Source organism: Spermophilus citellus, assembly GCF_964194105.1.
Source record: "Spermophilus citellus genome assembly, chromosome: 2".
Taxonomy (NCBI): domain Eukaryota; kingdom Metazoa; phylum Chordata; class Mammalia; order Rodentia; family Sciuridae; genus Spermophilus; species Spermophilus citellus.
The window spans coordinates 7,577,668-7,602,107 of NC_138183.1; the positions used below are offsets into that span (position 1 = coordinate 7,577,668).

Below are 24,440 nucleotides of genomic sequence, written 5' to 3' on the forward strand. Positions count from 1 at the left end.
TGGAAAGAAGACTTGAACCAGGAGGGCAAAGCTAAAAGGGGTGCTGGAGGGAGCACTGGAGGCCCCTTGGTGATCGGAAAGCCCAGGAGTCCTCTGAGGGGACCTGGGGGGAAGGGGAGGCAGGCAGCCGGATGCCAGTGGCCACAGACTTATAAGTCTAAGAGGGGAGCCTCAGCTGGTCGGGGGGCTGCAGGTCGCGTAGGTGAGGCTGGGCCCTTCCTGCTGGGGAAAAGCAGAAGAGTGAGAGTCAGTGGCCAGGGAATGGTGGCAGGTGGGGTCACCGGGCCCATATTGTGGCCTGGCCAGGTGGAACTCAGAGAGTGACTCGCCCAAGTTAGCAGACACTGTTGTCCCCAGGCTGAAAAGTGTAGGTCACCAGGCTGAAGAGTGTAGGTCCCGCAACAGGCCAAAATGCGGGAACCCAGGGCTGGCTGAGCTGCTTCACCTGGGGCTGAGGACTCTGTCTTCTGTCACAAGGGGGCTCTGTGTCCCTGCCTCATCTGGACTGTGTATAAGACACTCAGGCTTTCAGAAATCAAACAACCACAGCGTCCACTCAAGCCCCTGCCCTGGGGAGGACTTGGTTCCCAGAGCTCCCAGGCCAGGAGTAGGATGCCATGCCACAGCTACTGGCTCAGACTGGGGGCTGGATGTGGAATGCCCAGGATGAAGTTCAAAGGCCTCTAGCCTCCTCAGAGATCAACTGTGTGCACAACTCCTCCAAGGTCCCAGCCCGTTCACCATAAACCATGAGCTCTCTGGCCTCTTGGTAGCTCCAGAGAGCACCCACATCTGCCATCTGGGGCAGGGAGCCTGTCCATGGAGACATTGGGCAGCGGTGCTGAGTCCCGAGGCTCGCTAAGAAGGGAGGTAAGAGAGCCAGCTGGCAGAGGACAGAAAGGAAGAGGGAGTCTGGAGCTGCAGAAGGGAGAGGGAGGGGGCCTGCTCTGAGATCCCAGGTTGTACCCCCCAGCATGGAGCTGGTGCAGTGGGGTCAGACACACCATTCATGCAGCAGGCTGAGAGCATGTACCTACCGTGGCTGACATTCCTCAGGGGTCACTGATAGTGATTCTGAAAGACAGCACGAAATCAACAGGGCAGTTCACACGCACAAGTCGGGCAGGCCTGGGGGCAGGGGACACGCACACGCACACGCCCGGGCGTGCACACACATGCTGTGAGGCCCCACGGCCCTGCATGCACACGCTAACACACATGCCCACAAACAACACGCATACACCTCCCTCCAACCACCTCCCAGTGCCCAACACTCTTGCTGGTTGGCTCGTGCAGCATGGATCTGGGGCATGCAGCCACTCGGCACACTGAAGCACACGCGTGGGCTGTCACAATACAGAAGCTTGCCTGCACACAAGGCATTTGCACCAGCTCCCTGCGCTCTTGTGCCTAATGTGCTCACAGGGCCACTGCACGGCTCTACAAGGGAAAGGCTTGCTTTCTAGGGCCCAGCTGTCATTTCTCTGTCCAAGAGCCTTCCATGGCTCCCTACGGCTTATAGCAGAGTCCCAAGTCAGTCTCTTCTATGAAGGTTCTCCAACCTGCCCCACCTTATCCACACTTATTGTCTGTACTCTGCCCAGCCAGCAGCTCTCCTTAGTGTAGTCCACACTAAATCTGCCCATATGTCTTCTCCCAACCCAATGTCCTCTGGATTCTTTACACCTGAGCTTTATCTCCATCATGCCCCATTCCCCACTAAAGCCAAGCTGCTTTGAAGAAGCTCCTTCAGTCTGCTCCTTCCCCAGGCAGAGTCATCATTTTCCAGATGTTTCCCATATATCACTGAGAATGGAATTAGAGCAGGTACCTGATCTGACAGTTCTTATATGTTACACCTCAGCAGGGACCTGGGCAGGTGGAATACCCATAAGAGTCTGAGCTCACATTGGCAGTTGGCAAAGTGCTCCTATAGCCACATGTGTCGTTTGGCATCCCTACAGCCCTTGTCTCCCTTGATCCCCACACCAACCCTGAGAGAAAGGCAGAAAGTTAATTATCATTCAGTAGAAGGGAAACTGAGGCCCAGGGAGGGAAAATGACTTGTCTAAAACTAGGTCAGGGTGAACCAGCATTTCTAGACTCCCAGTCCAGTGCTCCTGCCCAGTGCCACACAGCTTGCCTTCACCCCATCTGCTTTGGTCATCATATCCTCAAAGAGTAGGCCCCATGCCAACTTCATTTGGGTATGGGAGGCTAGAACTCCAGCCCCACCCTCCAGCTATCTGGAAACTGATGCTATTGGTCTGGGTTTTTCCTCAGAGAATGTGGCCAGTGGATATAGGGCAGACTAAGTGAGATATTGGAGTGAACTTCCTTAAAGAGGATCATGGATGAAGAAGGCAAAGTCAGGACTGGGGGTATGGCTCAGTGCTGCCTGGCATGAGTAAGGCCCTGGGTTCCATCCCCAGCACTGCAAAAGAAAAAAAAAAAAGGAGCAAAACCAAAAACCAAGGGAAGGAAAGAATACTTTTCTCTAGAAATCTCTGGAATTCTGGAATGGGACAGCCTATACCTACTCCTACTCCTTCCCCACCCCTACCACATTGGTCCAGAGGAGGTAGGAAGGGCCACCAGATTGTCCCATGGCTTCCAAAATCCTTCCCCACCTGCTTCCTGTCCTACCCATGCCTGGGTTCCACTCACACTCACACCTGTGTGCACGCCCACACACACATCACACACCTTGCTGGTCACACAGTCGCAGCCTGGCCTCTCTTCCTGTGGGCCAGAAGCTAGACACCACCCTGAGACAGACAAGTCAAAAGAGGGCTAGAAAACGGGGGATCAAGTAGCCCTGAGTGTAACAACACAATCCTCATGGTCCACAGAGGAAGGTTCTGGGTTCAGGTCCCTGGGCCTGAGCGAGGCTCACCAGGAGAAAGGAGGACATAATGGAGAACTGAGAAGAGAGGAGGAAAGAAGGCAATGTTTGGGGGGCCAGAAGTGAAAAAAGAGTGAAGCGCCATGCAAGTGCTGGAGAGAAGGGAGCAGGTGGGATGAGCCCCACAGCCGTTCCCAGAAAAGAGCACCTCCGGGACTCAGCTGGCTTCGCCAGCCCTTGGCCCCACGTCCGTGGCTCCGGCACTGGGGACCCAGTGCCTGGGATGCAGCGGGTCGGCTCTGGCGACCGAGCAGCTGCTCTAGAATCCGACTTCATCTCCCACCCGGCCACGCCCACCCGGCGGCCTCTCCCGCGGCAGTCAGACCCTACTCACCTGGGGACCCCAGGCGGGGCGCGGTTGGGGCGAGAGGGCACCTGGGGAGGGGGGCCGAAGGGGTCAGGGGAAGCCCCCGGCCTGGAGGGCACGGGGGGCGCCCCTCCCAGGGCGGACCCAGCAGGCGGAGGCCCAGGAGCAGGGCCCCGCGACCCGGGCCGGGCTGGGGGCACGGCGGGGGCTCGGCGCTGCGGCGTGGGGCTGGACGTGGGCGATCTGCGGGCGACAGGGACAGAAGAACCCGAGGTGAGCCGACCGCCCCAGCCTGAGGCCCCGCCCCAGCCCAGTGCCGGCCACGCCCATGCACGCAAGCCCCGCCCCTAGTATCACCAATGATCCGGCTCCGCCCCGCAGCCAGCGCTCCACGGCAAGCCCCGCCCCGCGTTAAGCCCCGCCCTTTCTACGCTCCGCCCCTCGCTCCAGGTGGGAGCCGCCTCGGCGACTCGGGCGCGCCACTGCCCGGTCCCGGCCTTCCTCCCGCGGGCCCCGGGCTTGGGGGCTTTGGGGCCGTGGGGGCCGGCCCTGGTACCTGCGTCCGGCCGGTACGCTCTGCACCTGCAGCCAGGAGTCGTCCACGGGCGGGGGCATAGGCGTGCTGACGGTGGTCGTGTTGATGTCGCCGATGATGCTGAGCGCCTCCTTCAGCGCGTGATACATGCGCAGCATCTCGTCGCGCCGCTGTGCCTGCTCCGCCGACTCCTCCATCAGTGTGTTCTGGTCCCCGCAGGAGTACAGGTTGGCCAGCAGCTCTGAGAAGATGAACTCCTTGGTCTGCGGGCGAAGAAGGGAGGAGCGTGGGACCTGATGCCTGTGCTGCCTTGCCTTCCCCCCAGGCCCTGCTGGGGCAGTGCGCCCGACTGGGAGCGAGATTCAGTTTTCAGTTGCGACTTTGAGCCTAACCTCGGGGATTTCCTGCCCCACTGCACTGCACTTTTCTCAGAAGGGGACCGTGAATTCCAAGGCGGAAGAGTCACCTGTCCAAAGTCACAGATCTGGGAAGAGACTTAGAACCTAGTATGCCACGAGGACACACTTGCCTATTCAGGTTTTTTTTGAGCCTTTCCAAGAACTTTCATGCTCCACTAAGGAAGATAACAGTTTAAAATGTTCTGAGCCCTTGACGGCGCTCAGCGGTCTTCAGCGCTGTTCTGTAGCAGCTGTAAATGTGTGCCTGGACTGAGTGAAACGCGAGTCTGTGCATGGGGATACGTTGTTAATGTTCCCCTTAAAACCTCCAGGTGTTATTCTGCACAGGCTTTGCGTTATTCATGGCTGAGATTTTGACACCCAGTCTCATTTACTCTTTATTCAAATACACGTGGAGCACCTGTCCCGTGTCAGGCATTGAGTTGCTACACACTGTATATGCATTGAATCTATCATCAACATCTATACTTTACATGTAAGGAGACAGGCTTAGATTGGGTAGCTTATTTGCCCAAAGTCACACAGGGAATTTGTGGCAAAGCCAGGATTCAAACCTAGTTCTACTTCCCTGGGGACCTGGTTTTTCACTAAGCCACAAGTTATGAAGGAGCTGGAAAATGTCTGGGGGTTCTCAAAAGGTGCTGCTCTTGGAAAACATTTATGTATGTTTGGGACAACTTGGCTATGTGCATCCGCTTTTTCAATTGTAAATTTCATGAAATCTAAATTTAGATCATTTCCAATGGAAACTTAATATCTGAATCGGATTTGGAAAATTTAGTAGAAAAGTATGTAAAGTATCTTGCTAATATATTCTAGATGAGTACATACTGAAAAGAATATTTTTGATATCACGGACTTAAAATATAAAGTTTTGTTTTCTTTTGGTCGTGTGTGTGTGTGTGTGTGTGTGTGTGTGTGTGTATGTGTGTGTGTGTTTTGCTGGGAACTGAATCTGGAACCCAGGGCCTTAAGCATGTCAGGCACAAGCTCTACCACTGTACTATATCTCCAGTTTTCTTTTCACTTTTTTTTTTTTTTTTTGGTACTAGGGATTGAACCCAGGGGTACTTTACCACTGAGCCACATCCCCAGCCCTTAAAAAAAATTAATTTTGAGAAAAAGTCTCACTAAGTTGCTCAGAGCCTTGATAAGTTGCTGAAGCTGGCTTTGAACTTGTGATCCTCCTGCCTTGGCCTCCCAAGCCACTGGGATTACAGGCCGGTGCCATAGTCCCCAACTACTTTTTTTTTTTTAACATGGCTATTAGAAAATGTAAAATTATAGACTAAATCCACGTTATTTCTGTTGGACAACTCTGGTCTGTACATCACTTCCCTTTTGAGACCTGGTCCCCTTGGACTGGCCAGTGTCTCCCTCAGATTGCCTTCCTCCCTGGTCCCATGGGAGCACCCATCCCCCCACCCCCTGCAGCGATGCACGCACATTGTTAATCATGAGGTGCATGATGGTCTTGGGCATGAGGTCCCGCACTGTCTTGTTGACAATGGCCATGTATGAGTCTACCAGGTTCCGGATGGTCTCCACCTGCCGTTCCAGCTGTGGGTCCATGGAGTGCATGAAGCTGTCTGAGCCATTCTCTTCCGACTCGCTGGCCTGCCATTGGGAATAGAGGGGTGTTGGCATGGCCACGTCTGGGCAGCCAGGCTGCAGGCATACCAGGACCCAGCCCTCCAGAGCTCTCAGGAACACTGAAGCACAGAGAGCAGCGCAGGGTTCTGCCCACCCCTGTGCCTCTCATTCAGCCTGTCTCAGTTCTGACTCTAGTGCCTAGACTTAGCCTCAGTTTCCCCATCCAGACATTAGAGAAGGACATCTCAACTCCCCTGTGTAAAGATCTGGACAGACTGATACCAGGCTGGAGTGCCTGGCAGGAGACAAGGGAGGGCACACTCACTTTCTCCTTGTCCTGGGAGGCCCACACCAGAGCCACAGAGGCCACCACATCAGCATTGCCACCGCCGCCACCACCAGGGAGCACAGACGAAGCAGACACACAGAGGAAAAGAGGAGCAATTGAGTGAACCCAGGGCACTGCACCCCAACTCTATGACGACTCTAGACACCGCCAGAGCAAAAGCAGAGAAGAGAGGCAGCCACAAGAAACCGCCATCGAGTGAAGGGGTGCAGGAAATGCCATCTGTGGCAGGACGGGGACACACAAGACCGCCACTAGAGAAGGATGGGAGGATCAGAGCACTTAACTCTGGTGGGGTGGGGGTGCCTGCTCTGTGAACCACGTAAGGGCTCAGAAACCTGGCACGACTTGGCCTCTGTGAAGGGGAAGCCCTGAGGCCTACTGTACGTAGCTTGCCCCTCCCCTCCCTGCCCTTCCTCTCACCCCAACACGCTCGGGGTACACGCCAGCCCTCAGGAAGGAGGCCTTCCAGCTGTCCACCTCCTCCTGTGTCTCACAGGCCAGTTCCAGCTGCCGATAATCCTTGTAGACATTCCTGCAAGATGCAGCAGGCGGGGAGGGAAGTGGGGTGGAGCCCCACCCCTGGGGGTTAAGGGCAGACCTGGACTTTGAGATTGTCACACTTAGGGTCCAGCCCTGGCTTTGCAGTATCCCAGCTGTGTGACTCCAGGCAAGTCCCCTCCTCTTTCTAAGGCTCAGCTTCCTCATCAGCAATGATTGTTCTCTTATGGTTATTGTGAGGCAGAAAAGTACTTGGAAAGGGACCAAGCCCTGAACCGTAGGGACACTAAAGCATGCTGCCATGGCTTGGGACTCAGACCTCTACTGGCACCTTCCTGAGGACTTTCCCAGGGGAAGTGGTGCTAAACCCTCATCTCTGAGTAGTAGAGGCCTGAAGGCTGGGGTCTGGGGTTGTGGGTGAGAGGCCTGGTGCTGCCACTGGCCCCAGAAGAAACTGGGCAATGCAAGAAGGGACAAGGTCTAAGCAGGACTCTTCTCTGTCCCCAGTGCCTGTCAGAGCATCAGTGCAGATCAGGCATTAAGCAACTGACTGAAAGGGAGGGAGGAAGGAAGAAGGAAGGGCAAAGAGAGGAAGAGGAAGAGATCTAGATATGATGTCCAGAGCACAGGACAAAGTCAACAGATGTGGGTCAAATAAATGGCTCCTTGTGAACCTCGGGCAAGTCCTGCTCTTTCCTGGAAAGTACCCAGTTTCTACTCAACAGGAGTGTTTGGGGGCTTGCAGAACCTGGGGCCTCAGCAGCCCGGCTGGGCCAGGCAGGTACCTCTGCTCTGTGTTGAAGAGGGCAAATATATGCTTGCTGGACATGAACCCCTTCTCCACATCACGCAGCTTCAGGTTGTCCACAGACAGCATGTATTTCTTCTCTTTCTCCTGTGGGCGGAGGAAGGAGCCACGGGTGAGGTTGGCATGCCATGCCTCAGTCCCCAAGTGTTCCACGCTGGTCAGCACCTAGCGCTGAAAAGTACTTGGAAAGGGACCAAGCCCTGAACCGTAGGGACACTAAAGCATGCAGCCCTGGCTTGGGACTCAGACCTCTACTGGCACCTTCCTGAGGACTTTCCCAGGGGAAGTGGTGGGCTTCTGGGTGCTAGTCCCTCCCACCACACAGGTGCTGCCCAATAAAACCTGTGGGACCCTGACTTGAATTGGCACCACCAGCGCCCCCTGACTTCAAGCCAATCCAGCAGCTCTGCATATACCCCAGAGCCCAAGGCACTGGGGAGGCAGGAGAGGCAGGGGAGGCTGAGTGTGGGTCCCACAGCCCACCCTAAGCGAATCCTGGAGGCAAGCCAGGCCAGCCCCAGGCAGGGACAGCTCACATGAGTCTTTCTCGCCCCTGGCCTGGTGGCCTCTGACTTCATTTCCTGACTACAGAGACAGGGAAGGGGGGCCACCAGCCTGGAGCTTCAAAGGGCCAGCTCAGCCCACTCCCCCAGCTGCCCATGTGTTAGCAATCAGACGCATAGCACAAGCCCAGAGATGGAGTGTCTGTGGTTGTGCACGTGTGTGGTTACATTTGTGCAAGCACAGGCAAGCCTAAGCATGCATCCTGTCACTGTTCTGTGGGTGTTCATGTGTCTGTGGTACACAGAGGTGTGTGCACGTGTGAGTGTGACCATGCTGTGTATGGGTGTGGATGTGTGCACACTGTGGATGTGGGGCAGTTGTGAATGCCTGTGTGTTTGCGTGCATGTGCCCACAGGACCTGTGCGTGGGAACACAGATTTACCTACATACAGTGTGTGCAAGGGGCTAAACATGGTTGGCCTGTAGTGTGTATCTGTGAACATACATGCATCTGTAGGCTGCTGTATCCCAGGGTGGGGTTCAGGGATCTCAGGAGAAGGTGTCCCAGGCCAGGGCTCCAGGAGTAGGAGGGGTTTCTGCTCCACCCAACTGCCCACCCAACACCATGGGACCTGTGTTGGAGGGATGATCTCCAGGGGACTCAGGATTTGGACAGGAAAATCACTTAAGGTCCAGGTAGGGAAGCTGGGTTTAGGGGGATTTTGTTTCCCCGTCCTGGTGCGTCATCCGTCATCCTTTCCCCCCTCACCCCCACACCCGACGGGCCCATGCAGCCACATAAAGCCCTCTTTATGCCAGGCGGGTGGCCGCTAGCCCCAGAGGGCCGCTGGGGGAGGAGAGGAGGAAGTTGCACACACGGCCAGGGAACATCTGGAACCGTTCGAGGGAGGCCCGCCACCCGCCCTGCGCTTGGGGGTTGGACACTAGGTAGGAGCGGCCTCCTCCCCCACCCCTCCTTTCCTGCCGGCCAGCCCCCTCCCCAGGCCCCTCCTTCCCAGCCCAGCTCCCGCTCACCCCTGCCACGTCAAAGGAGGCAGAAGGGGAGTCCAGAGCAGAGAGGGGACTGCGGCTGGCCGGGCTGGGGCTGGGGGGACACAGGGCCTGGGTTGGGGGGGCCTTGGATCTCCAGGCCATGGAGCTGAAGCTACCACCGGACGGTCGGACCCTGCTGCCTGGATGACCAGAGGACACCTCCACTCCGTCTACCCAGTGTTTAGACTATCTGTTCAGGACTCCCGCATTGTACAGTAGTCTGCACATTGGTTAGGCTGGGCTGGGTTAGACCCTCGGCGCCGCCGCTGCAAGCTGGACCGACCCGCCTGCCATCCCAGAACCGGAGCCCGCAGCTGGGGCAGGGAACTTGGGGGCACAGGGTGGGCTGGGAGGATGTGCAGAGAGATGGGGGTGCCACCCTGCTGTGGGACTGGTGGGGAGTGGGGGGGGGTCAGCGGAGGAAGGCTGGGAAGACGGGGTCACGGGGAGCTGGGGACTTGGGCAGCGCTTGTCTGCCTCGAGGGCCTCCCTCACCCCAGACGCAGGCAGCTGGGGGGAGAAGGAAGCCGGACCCCAGCCTCTGTGCGCCTCCATGTCCCCAGCAGTCCTGGTGCAGAAATCCACTCACACCCCTGCCACACACCTCCACACGCACCAGCACAACTCACACACAGACGCTGACGCCCACGCCCGCGCCCCAGGCATACACACACTTCACAAGTGCACACACACGTGCACGCACACACACCCAGACACAGTCTCACAGCGGAACACCCTTCCCCCACCCTTACACCCCAAACTTCCCACGCGCCCCCTCCCTCTCAAGCCCCCATCCCTACACGCACACCCCAAGCATAGGCACGCAGAGTCACACTGAAGCACACATTCACACCTGGTGCTCACACCCTAAACACACCCATCTGCACCCCCCCCACAACATCCACAAGCTACAGCCCTGGGCCCCAGACACAGAACACAGGCCCCCCCCACTCCCCAGCCAGTTTTCACACACAGCTAAACTCCACCGTACACACAAGGCTTCAAAAGGACCCGTACCCACAGGTATGAGGACAAGGGACCCTCTCAGTCAAGTTCACTCCTCCCCAGTGTAGCCAGGCACAGGGCACAACAACCCCTGGCCCTGTGTAAGAAGCCCCCATAGAGTAACACGGGACCCAAGGAGGGGTGTCTAGGGAGCCAGCCAGGGTGACAGAGCAGGAAGCCACCCCCCAATGGCGCCCCACGCCACCTCACACTCCATCCCTTCCAGGGGCCTCTGGACTCAGGGAGAGGCCAGGGTTAGGGTAATGAGGTCCAGATGGCTTGGCGCCCCCGCCAGTGACGACAGAGGGCCCCGCCCAAGGGGGGAGGTGGGGCCCCTGCCCAGAGCAGACTTGGAGGAGACAGGGACCAAGGAGGGGACATGGAAACCAAAATCACTGGCCCCCACCCCAAGACTTACTCCCCATCGACAGCACCCTAACCTCCAACGGTCCCCTCAGGAAGAAGGGGGTCCCTTTCCCCACTCCTTGGCCAGCTGGAGCTCATTACCACAATCTCCCCCAGCCCTCCCTGTTCTCTCTGGTCACCTCTGGAATCCAGATGTGGACGCCAAACAGACTCATTCTTAAAGGAGAACAGCAACAGGGGAGGGAGGTGGCAGGGGTTTCTGGGTGCCCTAGTGGCAGGGAGGTGTTCTGTGGGTGGCCCTGCAGGGCACCATCGCTCCTTGTCCCTTGGCCTGGAGGCACAATGGCCAGCTCCCTTGGATATCAGGGGCCCAGGGGACTGGGGTGCAGGGGTTAACCGCATGTCTGGCAGCTGGACTCGTGTGTGTCATGGGCCTGTAGGGGCCATGGAGGAGGCGGCACGCCCTGGAGCGAGAAAACAGGAAGGCCACTGGACTGGCGGGTCAGGGCCCACCCTCTCCAGGGCACTCAGCCCGAGCTCCCCCGTCCCACCAGCCCACCTTCTCCTTTCACCTTGGGCGAGAGAATACCTCCCTCAGAGCCCAGGACTGGCTGCCTCCGGACCTTGCATCCTACTCTACCCATGAGTCTTTTATGAGACTTTAAAAAACCCTGTGGTGTGGTGGAGGACACTCCAGGGGCAGGACAGGGTCTGAGCCTGACTCTGGCCACCTGCAGGACTCTTCGATGACCTGTGGCCCCTTGCTCACCTCATCATCCTTATACCAGGAAAGATTCTCAGCAGTCAGCACAAACCAGTACTCCTTGGAACCCCCCTTCATGATGCCAATATTATTGATGGTCAGCCAGCCCTTCCGGATGACCTGGACGGGAAGAGGCAAGGAGGTCAGTGGGCAGGGGCCAGGTTTCCCCATGGAGGATGGGGTAGGCAAAGAAAGGCATTTAAAAGCCCACCCCCTGCCAACACTTGGAGGCCCAACTGGTCAGGGAGGGTGAAGGCCAGACCTTTCCTGGTTTGAACCACAAGTGAACAGAGTAGGAGACAGAGGAAGGCAGAGGTCAGCTCCAGATGAGGGGCCTCTACAGCCAGAGCTCTCTGAGCAAAGGGCTGGAGGCTTTGGTTGAGAGTGAACTCCCTGTTGATGTAAGTGTGCAAGAAGCTGTGGCTGAGTGGGGAAGACAACCGCAAGGGTCTTTTAAGTTTTAGGTCTAATCTTCCTAAGACTTATTTCTGACCTCAGGGACTCTGCACATGCAGTTGTTGCCTCTGCCTAGAAAGTACTTCCCCTTCCTTTGGGTGTCAACTCAGGATTTACATTCTCAAGCAGGCCCTCCCTGGCCCACCATGTAAACCAGGATCCCCATGATAATCTTTGATCACTCCCTTAGGTCTTCTATAATGATGACTGCGATTTTTTTTAATATACTGTGTGTGTGTGTGTGTGTAAGAGAGAGAGAGAGAGAGAGAGAGAGAGAGAGAGAGAGAGAGATATTATCTGTTGATGCAGCATCCTCTGCTAAACTGTGAACGCTCTTGCTCATAAGTGTAACCCAGCACCCTGCAGGATTCTTGGAAGACTCCGTTTGTTCTGTGGTGTGAACAATGAAAGCTACACTTGTACAGTTCTAGCAATCTTTGCCCCATGCTCCCTGGGGTAGGGGAAGCGGATGAATTACCTAGGCCCTCTTCTTCCTAGGGAAAGCTCAAAATTACAATCAAAGGTCCATTTTCATGACAAAAAGCAGCGGTCCCCAGGACTGTCCTGAACACTGCCACAGACCAGGGCCTGTGAATGCCACTCCACTGGCAGGGTCACTGTCCAGAGAGGATGAGAGAGCTGCTTCTCTCTGGCTCTCATCTCCTTGCTGCATCTCTGAGCGTCCAGGAAAGACCCAAGGAGGCCTGGACCTGCTCCTGAAGCCCCAAAGCCCTTCCGTGGCACTTCTCACCTCTGAGAAGTCAAACCTCACAGCCAATCAGCAGCCAAGCGGAGGGGGGATCACAGGGGCCTTGGCAGGTTCACAGGGACACAGAGACAGGTGTCCACCATCTCTTGCCTGCCCTACCAAACCGGCAAAAAGCCCTGCAGTGTCTTGTCACTATCTTTGGAACTGAGTCCACTCCATATCCCAGGATCTGGCCAGCAGGGCTGCCACCTACTCTCTGCCGACCTGCAGCCTTTGTCCTCTCCTGACCACTCCCAGCCTTGGACTCTTTCCTGCATATCCAAAGCCCCTCTCTGCAGCCCCAGCTCCAGAGAACTCCCACCCTACCTGGAGCCCTCAGGTGGCAGGGGAGGCTCAGTCAGGGACTGGCACCTGTGAGTTCTGGCTCAATTGCATTTCCCTAGGACATTACGTCCACTCATGCCTGTCTTCTATGGAGGATCTACTATGCACCAGGCAAGAGGCTTGGGGCTGAGGACTTAATAATGAGCCAGACAGACTCAGCCCTCCCCTTGGGCCTGGGAGGGAAAGAGACATTGAGCCAACAGTCACACCAACACCTAGATTCTTACAAGGAAACTACAGTTTGAGGAGACTACTGGGGAAAGTGCTGATGCTCTAGGGCTCGTGTGTACAGCTGGGGTCGAGCAAGGGCTCCTGATGAGTGGTTTCTGCAGACATATGAAGGACGAAGAGCAGGAAGCCAGGTGAGGAGGGACTCGCCTCTGGACTTCCTGTATCTCTTTAGCCAGCTCTAGTGAAGGCCATCAGCTTCCTATGGGCCTGTCCCCACAAGGATGAGTGGATACACTCATCCAACATCCACCCCAGTATTCACTCACCCATCCATTCATCCACCCGTCCGTCCAACAGATGTCTACGGAGCAGCTCCTAGTATCAGGCCCCCTGCCCACATGGTCTAACTCTGCCTGAAGCAGGTGCTTGGCTCACCACCCTGATGGATGGGTGGATGGGACTGTGCATGGCTTGACCTTGCTTGGTCAGTGAGCAGGTGTGGGACACTCATGTGCCAGTGTGTGCAAGTGATTCAAGCCAAAGGGTGCCCTCTTGCCCACTGCAGACCCCCATTTCCAAAGGGCCCCCTCCTCCCCCTCACTACAGAAGCCAAAGAACCCCAGTCCTGGTACTCACCAGAATCTCATCCTGCAAAGAGGTAACCATAGCAACCACGAGAAGCATCGGGGAGAGAGGAGAGAGGGTTACTGAGGCAGAGTGGGATGCTTGTGGCTGGCAGATGACAGGCTCCCTGGCCCCCGTAGGACCCTTCCTCTCAGGGGAGGGGGGTTCTCAGAGCTTGGCGTCCTTCCGGTACCCTCCATCCCTCGAGCCGCTGGGACGCTGGGGCCCACTCACCTGGTTGCCTGAAGCCTTCTTCTTGTTCATCTGGTTGCTCCTCTGCTGAGCACTAAGAGGAAGGGAGGGAGGAGCCTCAGAGCTTCTCAGCCCCACCGCCCACTGTGCAGGGGCCACAGGACCCAGAGGGCTACCCTGGCAGGCTCGGCCCTGTGTCCGCCTACACCTGCCACATCACACAGTGTGTCACCTCTGCTGCGCAGGGAGTGTACTCACTTGGCAAAGCCTATGAAGTCCTCGTGGTTGGTGTTCATGTAAGCCAGCTCAATATCGATGAGAAGCATGACCTTCGGGGTTACGCAGGTCAGCAGCAAGCGGGAAAGACCACAAAGTTTAAAAATGGATGACCATGTGGGAGAAAAGCTCTTGTGGCACATACAGAAGGTTAGCATCCATTAAAACCACCAAGTTAATAACAATAAAGTCCCTACAATCAGTGAGTGAAAGATAAAAGAAACACAAATTAAATAGTCAATAGTCAAAGAGTCAAAGGCCATGAATGGGCAACTCATGGAGGAAAAGGGGCTCACCTTCGATAATAGAGAAATGTCAGTTCAACAAGGAGGCCCTTTCTCCACCTATTAATAATAAGTGATGACCCCTGGGGGGCATTATACTCTTAGTGGAAGAGTTTGTTTGTTTTTGGTGACGCTGGGGGTTGAACGAGGCCTCCCACATGCTAGGCAAGTGCTCTACCACTGAGCCCCAGCCCCAGCTCAGGTGGTATAAATTAACTTCATCTCTTGGAGGGCGCTTTGGCGATTTTTTAAAAATATATTCACTTTATTTATTTTTATGTGGTGCTGAGGATGGAACCTAGTGCCTCACATGTGCGAGGCAAGTGCTCTACCATGAGCTATAACCTCAGCCCTGGCAATATTTAACAACAACACTGAGATGCACATACTCCCTTGCAACACGCTCACCAATTGAACAAAGGTATAGGTACCAGAGTGTTCAGGGTAGTTTATTTTTGTTGTTGTTGTTGTTATGTGTTTGTTTTGAGACAAGGTCTCACTATGGACAGCCCAGGCTGTCCTTGAACTCCTGGTCGGATGATCTTCCTGCCTCAGCCTCCCCGTAGCAGGGACTATAGGTACGCACCACCATGCCTGGCTGCAGTATAATTGGTAATAGAGAAAAATTACCAACAAGCCAGTGGCCATCAGAAGGTGAAGTAGATTATGGCACTCCCTAAACCATAGGCAGTCTGCTGCCGTTCAGAAGAATAAGGAGAACTTCTAGGAGCTGTCTTGGGACAACACTTCCCCAGGCACATTATGAAGTGAGAAGAGACTCAAGGTGATCAAGGTGACTTTGAGGAAGCAGGCTGCTTCCTAGGAGCCTGGGGCCTGTCCTCACTGAGCCTAAAATCCTACAAATGAGGTGCTTCTGCCTCTCAGGGCTGGCGTAGACACAGTGAGGTGAGGCCGGCATGCGCCCAAAATATAATAGGTGCTCAAAGATGTGAAGTGCTATAATTACCTTTAGAGAAAAAAAGGGGGCAGACACACAGCAGGATGGTGGCTCTTGAAGACAAAGGTGCAGTTTGCAAAGTGTGTGTATGAGTGTGAGCACTCAGGACAACGCCTGGGTGGGGACACACCAAACTGCGGGGGTGGGGAAGGGTGAGTGGAGGTGCACTTACTCGCAATTTAATCACTTCTATATGAATTGAATGTTTTATTGCGTATCGATCACTTTTGAAATTAGAAAGAGACGAATAAAGATTTTTAAACATGACATCAACAGCAAAAATACGAGTGAACTGCAGACGTATCATTGTGGAGGAGATGTGAGGACAGGAGTGGGAAGTGGGAGCCAGAGATGAGCACAGACAGCGGGGTGGCCGAGGCGGGTCAGGGAAGAGTGGTATAACGGGCCCTGCTCCTCGCCACTCCTCCCGGCTCAGAGACAGCATTCAGTGACCATGTCTGTGAATGAATATTTGATGAATGCTAACCTAAAAGGAAGGAGTCAACCACAAGGAGTATAAGGTGAGCCTGAGCCTGAGAAACAGCAAAGAGAGGCCCAAAGAGAGACAACAAGAAAGAGGCCAGAAAGCCAAGACAGCCAGACTAAGAAAGAGAAGGACACACGATGGGAAGGTAAAATGGCTCAGCCACTGTGGAAAACAAGATGGCGGGTGCTCAAGAAACTAAACGTAGAATTACCACATGATCCAGCAATTTTTGGGTATAGACCCAAAAGAAGTGAAGGCAGAGACTTGAAAAGATATTTGTACATCCATTTTCATAGCAGAATTAGAGTAGGAAACAAGGGCTGGGAACATAGCTCAGTTGGTAGAGTGCTTGCCTCACATGCACAAGGCCCTGGGTTCAATCCCAGCACCACACACACACACACACACACACACACAAAAAAGGACAAAGATTCTGGAACGTGCTACAAGACACAAGACGGATGAACCTTGGAGATATATTAAGTGAAATATGCCAACACAACAGGGTAAATACCATATGATTCCACTCATGAGGGGCCTAGTGTAGGCAAACTCCCAGAGAGGAGAAAGGTGGCTGCCAGGGACGGGGGTGGGGTGGGGAGTCAGTGTTTCATGGGGGACAGAGCTTCCGTTTTGAGATGACAATAGTTCTAGGGATGGCTGGTGGTGACACTCCACCTCAGTGTGAATGCAGTTCTGCGCACTCTACCACAGCAGGAGAGAGAGGGGCAGGGGGGCGAGGGGCCGCGCTCACCTGCTCCTTGGTGCGGCCCTCACGCTCCCGGATGTGGGTGGTCACGATGCGCTCCATCTCCTCCCGCAGCCGAGGGTACTGCTGGAGCTGGGAAGGGCGGGAGGCAAGAGAGCCACGTGCACGGGGGCCATGGGAGGGGCCCCGAGGCCCACCAGAGTCCAGGGGCCCAGGGACAAGGGGACAGAGGCGAGGTGGGAAGAGGGCCCGGGATCCCAGGAAGCTGATGGCACCAAGCCACGGCCACCCCTAACCCCAGCGCGTGGTTCAAAGTTCTTCCTGGCTGCGGGCCCTCTCTGAGGCCTACTGGGGCAACCTCTGGTGGGAAGGGCAGTTCCGGTGGTGAGGAGCACCACAGGAACCAGCTTGCTCCCTGGACAGCTGCCATCTTGGAGAATGACCAGAGGGATGGAGACCTTTGAGGACCATTAGCTCCCAAGGTGTGCACTGGCCCTTGGGTGGCTGCCCTTTGCCTTCCGAAGGCCTGGAGGGACAGCTGGGTAATCAGGTGGGGAAGAGCCTCGAGTCCTATCCAGGAAGAATTGGGGGGGTCAGGGCCCACGGTGCCAGTTGGCCTCCTGAGTCAGGCTGGGCACAGGCAATGCTCCTTGTCAGAGCTGAGGAAGGGGCAGGTTTGCAGGGGAAAACCAGCGGTCACACCAAAGGACATGCAGGAGCCACAGGCATGCGAGGGCACGGGGACATGCGGAGGTGGGGGTGCCAGCAGCATGAGCAGTACCCCGCGGGGGCCTGACTGGGCCCTGGGCCCTCTTGGTAAAATCCTCCTTTTGCATGCACCTGCCTGACACCATCGTCCCCAGCCTCCTCTGCCTAGCTCCCGGCTGGCAGGCCAGGCTGACTCTACCCACTCCTTGGAGCAGGAGCTCAGCAGCACCCATTTCCCCCGCTTCTCCAAACTCTTCCCCTCTGCTTGTGAGTCCCGTCATCTCAGCCACACTGAGCTCAGCCACCTGGACAAGGCCAAGGGGATTGACTGCACTGCAAGTGGCTGTTGGATGTCACCTCTTCCAAAAAGTCTGCCCCTACCAGACCGCTGAGAGCTGAGTTAGGGGCCTCCCTGTGGCACCCAATCTCCCTCGTCCAAATGGGCAGTCCTTGTCCCAAAGGCAGGGGTGGAGGGGCCAGGCATGCCTCCAGAGCTCAAAGAGGGCATGTAGAAGGGATGGGGGAATGAATGAAGGATGATGTCTTTGTCCTTCTTGTCGGGCTGAGTGGGCCCAGAGTCCTTGACCCTCTGGCTTGTGAACGGCTTTTCCTCAGGGAGGGAGGCTCAATGAACTTCGGATGGTGGGGCCCACCCAGGGGGACCTCCAGTCCTGCTGTCTGCCATCCCTACGTGAGACCCAGCTGGGCCAAGCTAAGACAGCTCCCTGTCCCTCTTCCCATGCTTGGGTCCAACCCCTCCACGGACCCCCCTGTGTGGGAACAGAGCTGGGGTTTGATAGGCCTGGGTCACAGGTGATTCTGAGGGCAAGACGGAGGCCAAGGAGCTGGGAGGAGGCCAGTCAGGAGAGGCAGGAGGATGCGGAGAGTAGCAGTACCCTGCAGGCCAGCCCAGGAGAGGCCACCGTGAGATGCCTAGGTCCCACGGTTCTGTGGCTGTGCCAAGGGTGTGGCTGGGATGGCCCAGCGCAAGGGACCTGGGGAGGGGCAGCCTGTGAGCAGGGGCTAGACATACTGCTGGCGGGACCCAGTGGACCCTGCTGCCCCTCGAGGCTCAGGGAGGGACCTCCACTCCTCAAAGTCTCCTAGTCTGCGTAGATTGTGGACTGAGTCATCACTACTGGGCCTCTGAGGTGGCCCCCAAGGCTCCCCCTCCCAGAGCAGGGTGGGAGGGGGGCAGGAAAAGGAGGGAGGAGGGAGTATTGCCAAAGAGCATGACCAGTCCTCCCACCGACTGCCTGGATGTTGCATTTCTCAAGTTTTCCACGTGTCACATGTGGCAGGGCAGCCTCAGCCCCTTGGAGGGTTCTGTTCCTTGAGCATCTTTTTCCATCCTGGCTGCCTCTGAGCATTTCCAGACTTCCAGCCAGTTTTTGAAATGGAACTTTTCTCTCTCAGCTCTTGGCTGAGCAGGGCCGGCAGCCTGGAGCCCACTGGCTTAGCGGTCAGGGCTGCAGCTCCTAGAGCACAAGGCCCTGGGTTCAAAGCCAGTCCCTGCCTGCCAGGTCTGCTCAGAAAAGCCACGGGACCACCCTGAGTGGCTTTTCTGTGGGTCACACGGATAGTAAAGGTGCCTTGCCTCTTGGGGTTGCTGAGAAGATGGAGTAGCACCCGCTACCTCCTGCATCAAAGTCTGAATTTCACCCAGAGATGAGAAGTCTGATTCTAGCAGGGCTGGCAGTAATTAGAATCAAACATTTATCAAACCTTTAAGCAGGAGTGATTTGCTCAGCTCAAAAACTTAGGAAGAAAAAAAGAAAAGACAAAGAGGGTGAGTCTTGCCAAAGAAAAAATAATTACTATCCATTAAACAAATCAAAAGGCAAAAGAATTATCTTCCTCCGTTTAGACCAGTTTTCCATTCTAAAGTTTTTGTTGGCCAGTTTTTCCACTCGCAAAAATCAAACATATGAAAGATTTGAACACAACTAAAATTTGTGAAATAGAAATAGAAAGATTACTATGTTCCTTTGCCTGCTCACAAAATAATGTTTGGCAATTTGGTGAATGCAACTTGGGGATTTTATCACTCAATGTACATTAATTTTCCCAAAATACTATATACATTCTTCTTGGAAACAATCATGTTTTCCCTCACAGGACATTCTGGAGGGACATGTGACTACAAACAAATATGTCTTGCCCTTTTAATAATAGCTGTAGCATTCCACTGTCTGTGTAATAGTGTACATAGCATTGATCCTCTCGATGGGCATCTGGGTCGTTTCCAAAATTTTACCATTTACAATAATTACTGCTTTCCTTTTGGAATGCAAGTCAGCAAAATTTTAAAATTTTTATCTCTAGAAATCAGCCTTCTAGGAATCTAGATGAAGGACAGCCCTCAACAAAGAATATAATACATCTTCATGTACAAAGATGTTCACTGACAGGTTATTTATGTATAATATCAAAAAACTGGAGACTACCTAAATGTTCCATAACAGGAAAACCACAAGAAACTTATTCAATAGAAGCTTGTGTTTCTATTCTCAATCTTTCTATGGACTATGTACTAGTCGCCCTGGAAATGTATGTTATTAAGAGAAAAAGCAGAATGCTCATATATTCCCAGTGTGTCACCAAATACAATAAACCAAAATGTAGAAAAAAGATTTGGAGAGATAGTAAAGTTTTGGGGAAGGTAATATTGCAAAAGTTATCAAATTGATAACTGCTCATCATCTATTAACCAGGTCAAAAGAAGAAAAAGAAAACAGGAAGGAGTTAAAGCACCCTAACGGTCCCTCAGTAGGATACTGAGGACACAGATCATCCATGAGGCAGCAGCGGCAATGACATGCAACATTCCACAACCCGGTGCCCGAGGACAGAGGAGCCGGGAGATCATTACTGAAAACTCAAAGTTATGGCAGCCGTGCACCCACCCTGCAGCACGGGAGATTTCTCAGGCCCAGGAGAGACTGGGCTTTAGCCCCGAGACTGGTTCAGGCTACTTGTGGGGTGCGGCAGCCCTGGAGTCCTGGGCAAGCTCCCGCAGGCAGCGAACTCTCTTGTAAACCCCTGGAAGATGCGCTTTGGATGACCTGGCTAAAAATCTTCAAAATGCTCAAGAGTAGACAGATAGGAAAAAGGCATCTGAAGGATCACAGACAGCTCAGAGGAGGCCGGCCCTGCCAAACACGCACGGATTACCATCTGCTTTTAGGCAAATTGGTTTTGAGGGACGGGGATGGCTCCCCACCCCAGGAGGCTCTGATCCCAGATCCCTTCCTAAATCGGAATCCCCTTCTGCTTTTCCTTTCTGAAACTGTTGGGTCATTGGTAAAATGGGGATGACACTACCCACTTCTTAGGGTTGTCGAGAGGATTAAGTCACACACTAAGGGCAAGCCCTTAGCCCTGTGCGCTCACACAGTAGCTGCTCAGTAAACAGCCTCCATCTCGTATCATCCTTCTCATCCTAGTGGGTAGAAAGGGGTCACTGAGGACACTTGAGCTGCAGCAAAGTCCTCTGGCAGGGACAGGAGCCTGGGGGGACCATAAGCCCAGGGAGACCCAGGGTTATCGGCTGGCAAGAGACACCAGCCAGGGATCTCCTGGCCTGCATGGGTGTCTGGGTCTCTGCGGGGAGCCAAGAGGCTGCCAGTCTGTTTGGCAGATGCTTCCGCCCATGGGAGGCCGTAGCCACAAAGAAGGGACGGCCAGGCCCAGCCCCTCCCAGGCGGCCGCCATACCTTTTCACTACACTTTCTGATGGTGGTCGTGAGCTCACTGACTACCATATCCACACACTTGATACTGGGCTCTTTGAGCTTCTGCACCTGCTTTTTCACTGTGGCTTCAAAAGCGAGGTCAGGAGTGAAGAGGCCCGTCCTGCACCCGGGGAGGAGGGGTCAGGGAGAGGAGGGGGTGAGAGCCAAGCAGCCGGGCTCCAGGGGTGGGGCAGGATGGCACAGGCATGGGGGAAGAGAGAGAGACACCGACACAGAGAAAGAGAACAGAAGACAACGTGAGCGTGGGACCCAGCCCTCCCTCCCCACCCGGGATCAGGCCTCCCGGGCGCTGCCAAGATCCCCCAGGGCTCTGTGGGGATGGCCAGAGGTCTCAGGGGCCAAGCCCCTAGCCCATACAAGATCCCTACTAGTTCAGAGCCTCACCCCCAGACTGACTGCCCCCTCACTCTCCTCAGCTGCTCTAAGTTACCTGCTCCTTCTTTTCCAGTTCCATTTCTGTCTACAGCCTTGGGTCCTTCTAAGGAGCTGACCCAGGCCAAGACAGGTTAGGACCCCACCCACCCATCCTGCTCAGTGCTAGGATTCCCAGTGCCACCTGCACTGGCTTCATCCTGATTTCTCCACCTCTACCAGGGCTGCTGCCCAGGCTGTGCACTGCACAAATCTAAGGGCCTCCACTTGCATAAATTGTGATGCAGATGAGGCCTCCCAGAAGGCAGTGTAGCAGCCTGACCTCTGCTGTCCAGTTCCCTGCTCTACTCCTGCCACTCTCCCCAAGGGGAGTCCCCTGCCTCTCCTCCAAAGGGGCCTGGGGAAATCAGTTCCAAAAGACAGAAAGAGAGAGAAGAAGAAAGACAGGAAGTGAGGTGGCAATAGCGGGCCAGGGCGGCAGTGGGGGAGGCAGGGAGGGAGGCTCGGGTGGGATCAGTGAGCCCTGGACTTGGAGCCCAAAGCCCTGGCCTAGCAACACTGCTGCCACCTCTTAGCTGACATGACCTTGGGTGAGTCACTTGGTCCCCTGAGCCTCAGTGTTCCTGCTGTGAAATGGGGGTCACCGTCCCTGCCCGGCCCTTCTCCTGTGGTTCTGTGAGGCTGGATGACATGGCAGGGGGAGATGGCTCGTCCCTGGAAGGCTGGATGTGAATGGAGGGGAGGGGAGGGCCTGAGTGGGGGACCTGAGCGAGGGTGGGGTGCGGGTGGGAAGATGAGGGACAACAGGGGATCATGATACCCGCTGGTCCTGGGCCCCTGCACCCCTCTGGCTTCCAGTGCCGGAGAAGGCCTGGGCCTCATCTACATCCTCAGTTTTCCCCAAGACCCCTCCCTAGAGCATACCAAGGTGACTCCACCTCTGTGGGCGGGAAGGGGGCTCAGGTACCCTCAAGCCCTATCCTCTCTGAGCTGGGGGGACCTCGTGGTGGGCTCTCAGGGTAAACGACCAGCCACCATACCAGTCTCCCCAGCTTCCAATCCCTCGGTCCCCAGGGCTGGAGCTCGGGGTTCCCTCTGCTGGCCCGTGGCTGCCTGCCTCCCCCACCCCGCTGAGGCCTGTACATGCTACCGAGGAGGCAGTGGGGACTGGGGAGGGAGTGCCTGGCAGCAGTGCAGGGTAGGGACAGAGGCAGGCTGGCCCGGGTTACCTTCTTGGTGCACTGTCTAACGGTGCTGATTAGCTCCGAGATAACCATGTCCACACACTTGAGACACGGTTCTCGGATCTTCTTCACCTGCTTTTTCACAATGGTCTCAAAGGCCATGTCTGGGGTAAACAGCCCCGTTCTGAACGCCCGGAGCGGGAGAAGGGCACAGTGTCACAGGCCAGCACCTGCCAGGAATGACAGGCCAGGGCCCCTCCCAAACCTCTGAGCTGGGTGGGGGCGGGGGTCCCATTACTCTCTCTGGGCTTCAGTGTCCCCACCTGTCAGATGGGTGAAGGGATTCTAATGAGGGGCTTTCCCTACAAGGTCTTTGGGGGCAAGACAAGGGCTGCTTGTGTGCATTTACATGTCCTGCTGCCTCTTAAGTGGTCCTACAAAAAGCTCTGTGGCCAGAAATGGCTTGGCAATGGCCAAACTGGGTTCTCCCGAAGAGCCGCCCAGGAGTGAGCATCTTGGCCATGGTGCTCATCAGCAGGTAAACTCCAAGTCCAACCTCGGATTTTCTTTTCTAGTTCCATTTCTGTCTACAGTCTTGGGTCATTCTGAGAAAACCGAGATGAGTCTGCACAAACCCAGGGACATGTCAGTCTGTCTGTGCCTGGCACTAGGAAGTACTTTACATTGTTCTGCTGCCTGGAGTGGCTGAATGAGCACAGTGCGGATCTGGGTCTCTGCAGGGGTCTGAGCTGTCAAGGAGAGTCTACCTCCCAAGCCTTCCTGCTCCACAGGCTGGATGGCCTCGGGAGGTGGGCGAACGGTCAACACTGGGCTGATGGGGACGGGGAGGGTGTGGTGGGTTGATGCTGTGCCCCAGGCCCTGCCCAGTGGTGTGGGCACCTTCGCTCAGTAACCTGGCTAGGACTGGGCGGAGATGCCTCACCCTGGGGAAGGGCAGGGGCCCAGGCCTAGAGGGTACTTCTCAGGCCATCTGTACTCTGGGCTCTGTGCCCTGCTCCCAGGCCCTGCTCCAGGGACAGTAGAGGAGGCCATCGGGTTGCAAGGAGTGCAGTGGTCCAGCCCCCCCCATCTGCCTCCCCTGGCTGGAGCCTGTTGAGCTGGGAGCTAGAAAGTTGGGATTGAGGGGACTAGGGAGCAGGACTCTCAGGTCCTTCCTGAGGGGGGCCAATTCCCTGCTCTCTGCATCAGAGCTAACCCCCCCTGCCCTCTGGGGTTCAGCCCCCCTCCCTGGTCCCAGTACGTGCCTAATGCCATGGATATTCTTGATGGCATAGCTGATCTCCCTTCGAAGTTCTTTCTCATCAAACTCCATCTATGAGGACAACAGAGAGAAAGATGGTCAGGGCCTGTCCCTGTTGCGTGGGAGGCCCAGGCAGGGCCCACCCACTCCCAGGGCCGAGCACCAGGGCCTTTGGAGAGTTAAGCAAAGGACCACATCAGAATGTCCTGGGTGGGAGTGGAGACTTCCTGAGTCCTCCATCCCTGGGGCTTCCTGTCCTACCTTGACTAGCTCAAAGGGGAAGCGTTCATGGAAGATCCGGTTGATGCGGGCTCCCCCAGACAGCTCATAGGTGTCGATCTGGTCTCCAGAGCCCTCAATACGCTTCTCAAAGTCCACTGCAAACTGCTGGACCATCCTGTGGAGAGAGGTATGGCCCCGTGGAGAGAGCCCTGGGGAGTCCCATGCTGAAGAGGGTGCTGAGAGGCTGGGGCGGGGACAGCTCAGCAGTGGGACGTCAGGGCCGGGAGAGGCTCACTGGAGCAGGGCCTTGGTCTTCCGTGAAGGGTCATCAGGGCGGAAGTTCTTGTACTCCTCCACCTCCTTCTCGATGGACAGCAGCTGGCTCTGCAGCTTGTTCCGCAGCCCAGGCAGTGTGTCCCGGATGTGGTTCGTCAGTTGCTGGGTGTGAAGGTGAGGAAAAGGTTAAGGCCACAGAACCAACCCAGCTTCCCAGGGAGCCAGGCAGAGAGCGGGCTACCAGGGGGCCCTGCGTATGTGGTGAGGTGAACACTGGAGGGATGGACATGGGGCCACCGAGGGCTGC

At 55.7% G+C, this 24,440-nt stretch overlaps 1 protein-coding gene across 15 annotated transcripts in view; it reads right to left on the reverse strand.

Moving 5' to 3' along the window:
* DNM1 (dynamin 1) overlaps nucleotides 1-24,440 on the reverse strand; it is a 39,946-nt gene continuing 15,506 nt past the window's right edge. The window contains exons 7-23 of one of the 15 annotated variants that reach the window (XM_081274682.1): nucleotides 24,153-24,295; nucleotides 23,897-24,032; nucleotides 23,640-23,707; nucleotides 22,420-22,558; nucleotides 16,401-16,487; nucleotides 13,900-13,970; nucleotides 13,684-13,735; nucleotides 13,462-13,473; nucleotides 11,112-11,225; nucleotides 7,392-7,501; nucleotides 6,529-6,640; nucleotides 6,085-6,096; nucleotides 5,613-5,783; nucleotides 3,769-4,010; nucleotides 3,240-3,455; nucleotides 1,038-1,074; nucleotides 82-219 (exon numbers count right to left, since the gene is read on the reverse strand). In XM_081274682.1, coding sequence (XP_081130808.1) covers nucleotides 1,053-1,074; nucleotides 3,240-3,455; nucleotides 3,769-4,010; nucleotides 5,613-5,783; nucleotides 6,085-6,096; nucleotides 6,529-6,640; nucleotides 7,392-7,501; nucleotides 11,112-11,225; nucleotides 13,462-13,473; nucleotides 13,684-13,735; nucleotides 13,900-13,970; nucleotides 16,401-16,487; nucleotides 22,420-22,558; nucleotides 23,640-23,707; nucleotides 23,897-24,032; nucleotides 24,153-24,295 — 1,707 coding nt within the window. In that variant the 3' untranslated portion in view covers nucleotides 82-219; nucleotides 1,038-1,052. Of the gene's footprint in view, nucleotides 223-1,037; nucleotides 1,075-3,239; nucleotides 3,456-3,768; nucleotides 4,011-5,612; nucleotides 5,784-6,084; nucleotides 6,097-6,528; nucleotides 6,641-7,391; nucleotides 7,502-11,111; nucleotides 11,226-13,461; nucleotides 13,474-13,683; nucleotides 13,736-13,899; nucleotides 13,971-16,400; nucleotides 16,488-20,779; nucleotides 20,919-22,419; nucleotides 22,559-23,639; nucleotides 23,708-23,896; nucleotides 24,033-24,152; nucleotides 24,296-24,440 lie in introns of all 15 variants that reach the window. The other 14 variants (XR_014019691.1, XM_081274683.1, XM_081274691.1 and 11 more) reach the window with 14 other exon arrangements.